Genomic DNA, 3,736 nt, shown 5'->3' with positions numbered 1-3,736 from the left:
CTACCCCCCCCCCCCTGTACACTTGCATGTTACTAAAAATACAACATAAAAGTAAGGATTAATATTCCAACATCTACGTAATTTCACACCAAAGGTCACAAAGAAATAATCCCCATGATAAGATTATCTTTACAAACTATACTTACATCAAACAAATATTACAAAAATCAATAAAAAATAATAATTAATTAATGGATAAATAATAAGACTAAGGGTTTCGAATAAAACAACTCGATATTATTCCAAAATTATATTGCATTCACATAGATATGCAAATTAATTAAGCATTATTACTCCATGGCATAACATCTGCCAATACTTTATGGATATACAAAAAAATATCGAACATATCAAATTAATTTCATATGAAAAAGAATAAGACATACAAAGTTTACACTAACAGCACTTCTAGTCTTGGAACATAAGCTTGATACAAAAGAGTTGTAAAACATAAATAACAATAGAAAATAAAATAAAAAATAGAAAAAAACACCGAAATATTGCAGCTGACACACTGAACCACCAGCACCTAATAAATTGAACTTTATAAATGAAGGAGGGCTTTCCTTATTAAGCACACATAAAATTGATAGTCACCTGGTATTCTTCCTCTTTCTAATATCACACACCTCTGCCTACTTCTACAACAGCTAATATTTGGCCCAATATGAACCATTCACGAAGATAATTGAGTGATTCTGATTATACATTTACATATATATATGCATATACATATGTATATATATATGTATATGTATTTCTTCCATTACCTTTTCATACGTCTGACAACCTATGGACTATTAAGTAAAATCATATTGACAGACCCATGGAAAAATAACAATAAAAGATCTTGTTTTATATATATTGTTGATAAACCAGAAGAAAAAATAGATTAGTCCAACCTCTTTTCTGTTATGTATTTATAAAGGCATCAAATACCCTGCATTCTTTTAAACGTACAGGATTGCAACTCTCTCTATGGTCAATTATTCCCTTTCTAACATAGTTCTTTATTAAATCTAAATGGAATCATGTTAATGTCCTGAATCTGGCACTAACTTACATTTCTTAAGGGAAGGGGGCAGCTAAATTCTCTAAGTAACAACTCTCCACATGCTAAAATACTGGTCGCCTTGCATCCCTACAAACAAATACTGAACTGTAGACAACAGGAACTTGTCACACACCTAAAACTGTATGATTTCTTTCCCCAAATGTTATCTATTCATGCAACAATATTACGCACACGCACACCTTGAGTGTTTAACCGCTTGTTATCAAAGGACTATCAGCTACTGATATGGGGGAATTCTCACAACCGATCACTTATTCTAAAATGTAAACAAAAACAAAGGAAAACGTTTACACTCTTCGAACGTTTTGCGTTGTTCAAAAGATTCATATTCGAACGTATTGCTGGAGAAACATTCAAACGTTTTTTGGTTTTGTTTTGTGTATCGCGTAATTATTTCTAATCAATGATCCCGAGTTCTTCATAAAATGAGGAACCAAACGAATTTACGACAAAATACAGGTACAAATCGGAAAAAAAAAATTATTTTCTTCCCTTGTTGTATGAATGAGTTCACTCGTTTTTTTAAGACTAATGAGTATTTGAGTGTCTCCTAAGATGATACTGCGAGGCTCATTTTATACAGAATAAGTGAGAAAGAGAGATTGAGAGAGCGAGGAAACAGCGAAGTGAGGTCAACGCTGTCTCCTCCAAAAAACACCTTGAGAAAAGCAGCACTCTAAATTTTATGACGTCTTGAGCACCTTCTAAGGTTTTTGTTCTCGAATGCGTTTTATCTCGATTTTTTAAATGAATTCTTCTTTCATCTACTACTTCATTCTCTTTAATTTGGGTTCTTTCAAATGGAGTTTCATTACATTCCTTTAACACTTGACTTCTGACAATATTAACACGAAGAGGCAGAGTTTGTTCAGATTATTAATAATTATTAAGATCGTTAACTAGTGACTGCACAATTTTCGTAAAAACACTAACAATAGGTATCAAGCACTGTTGATCTTTCCAGTCAATAAAAAAGTAAAAAAAAATGGTCATCTCTTAATTCTTAATCACCGGGCTCTATCTCCAACCATAAAAAATACGGAAATAATAAAACCAAATCTAAATATAATCAAGTTTCTTTTTTTCAGCTCCGACCCCAAGAGGACACGAACAAGAGTTTTTTTCCTCCTTTCTCCCTCCTTTATCACAACCACCCCCTCACTCCCTCCCGACTCTTCCTACTCCTCCCTCGATGAGGTTCCTCCTCATTTAATCCTCCATCCTTCTTCCTTCTTGCTCTCCTTTCCTTACCCTACCCTACCATACCCTCCCCATCCCTCCCATTCCCTAATTCCCACCCCTCACTACCCCTCCAACCCTCATTCCTCCTCTCCACCCCACCTTCTTTCCTTCCTTCCTTCCTCTCCCACCCCTCCTACCCTCCCCACCCTTCACTCCTCTCCCCCCCCCCACTCTATCCCTCGAGCTCCGTGAGGTACTTCTTGATGGCGTCCTGGTCCCTCTGCAACCAAGCCGCGTTCAGGCGAATGGTCTCGAGGCTCTGCTGCACCGTCCGCTCCGTGCCCGGGATCTGTCGCTCCTGGAAGAAGGCCTCCACCTCGCTGGCCATGTCCTCGGTGGCGAAGTTCTCCGTGATGTACTTGATGAGGCGCGTCACCAGGTAGCCGCCCTGGGGGAGAGAGAGGGAGAGAGGGATGAGAGAGAGGAGAGGGAGAGGGGTGAGAGAGAGGTGAGGGAGGTAGAGAGATGAGAATTAGGTGAAAGGAATCGCGAGAAAAAACGTGATGAGAACGTGAGGAAAAAGAGAAGATGAAAGCCATCTCATTCAAGCCATTATAAACATGCTTTATGAAATAATTCTTCACGACTTCCGAACACACACAAAAGCCATCTAAACATCATCAAAACAAAGAACTTCAACATTCAACCAAACAAATAGATCCACGAATCAATCAATCAACCAAAGAACATCGACGCTCAGCTCGAAGACGCGGCTCTCACCTCGTATCTGTCGACCAAGTCCTCGTGGTGTTTCTTGAAGAAGGCCCAGGCGGCGGATCGTCCGGGGGCGGTCATGGCCACGCTGATGATGACGAACACCGTGTCTTGGTTCCTCACTTCGTCCTGACCATCAGAAGGTAGAAATAGGTTCTGTGTTTTAAGATTTTTTTTGTGAGAGAGGGGCACACAGTCTCCCTCTCTCTCACTCATACTCTCACACTTACACTCACACGCTCTCACACTTACACTCATTCATTCACTCCCTCACTTATTAATTCATTCATTCATTCTCCCGATGTGTCTGCGCGTTTGTGTGTGTGTCTATGCGTGTGTGTGTCTGTGTGTGTGTGTGTGTCTCTGTGTGCGTGTCTGTCTCTGTGTCTCTTTCTCGCCCTCTTTCGCTCTGAAACACACACCCAAACCCAACCCAACCCCCCCGACTCTTCCCCCAACTTGCAACTCACGGAAATTGCAAACTGCAGGACGCGCTGGATGAGGTTGGGGTCCCTGGTGGCGCCCAGAGACCTGGAGATCCGGTCCTTCTCCTCGTGCAGGTCAGCCTCGCGGTACAGCTGCGGGGAAAGAAGACATGGAGAATTAGTGGCGAGGGGAATGGCGAGGGGGAATGGCGAGCGGAATTAGTGGCGAGGAAAAAGAAAAAGTGCGAGGGGAATTAGTGGCGAGGAAAAAGAAAAAGAG

General features: G+C 40.7%; 1 protein-coding gene across 3 annotated transcripts in view; it reads right to left on the bottom strand.

Annotated features, from left to right (window-relative positions):
* Positions 1-235: 235 nt before the first annotated feature.
* Psa (puromycin-sensitive aminopeptidase) overlaps positions 236-3,736 on the bottom strand; it is a 36,466-nt gene continuing 32,965 nt past the window's right edge. For all 3 annotated transcript variants that reach the window (XM_070114630.1, XM_070114629.1, XM_070114628.1), the window contains exons 14-16: positions 3,502-3,609; positions 3,038-3,160; positions 236-2,705 (exon numbers count right to left, since the gene is read on the bottom strand). In XM_070114630.1, the coding sequence (XP_069970731.1) occupies positions 2,490-2,705; positions 3,038-3,160; positions 3,502-3,609 (447 nt within the window). In that variant the 3' untranslated portion in view covers positions 236-2,489. The remainder of the gene's footprint in view (positions 2,706-3,037; positions 3,161-3,501; positions 3,610-3,736) is intronic.

Source organism: Penaeus vannamei, chromosome 36 (genome assembly GCF_042767895.1).
Source record: "Penaeus vannamei isolate JL-2024 chromosome 36, ASM4276789v1, whole genome shotgun sequence".
NCBI classification, from domain to species: Eukaryota; Metazoa; Arthropoda; class Malacostraca; order Decapoda; family Penaeidae; genus Penaeus; species Penaeus vannamei.
The sequence above is the reverse complement of the archived record's forward strand: the minus strand, read 5'-3'. Positions and strand labels throughout refer to the sequence as shown.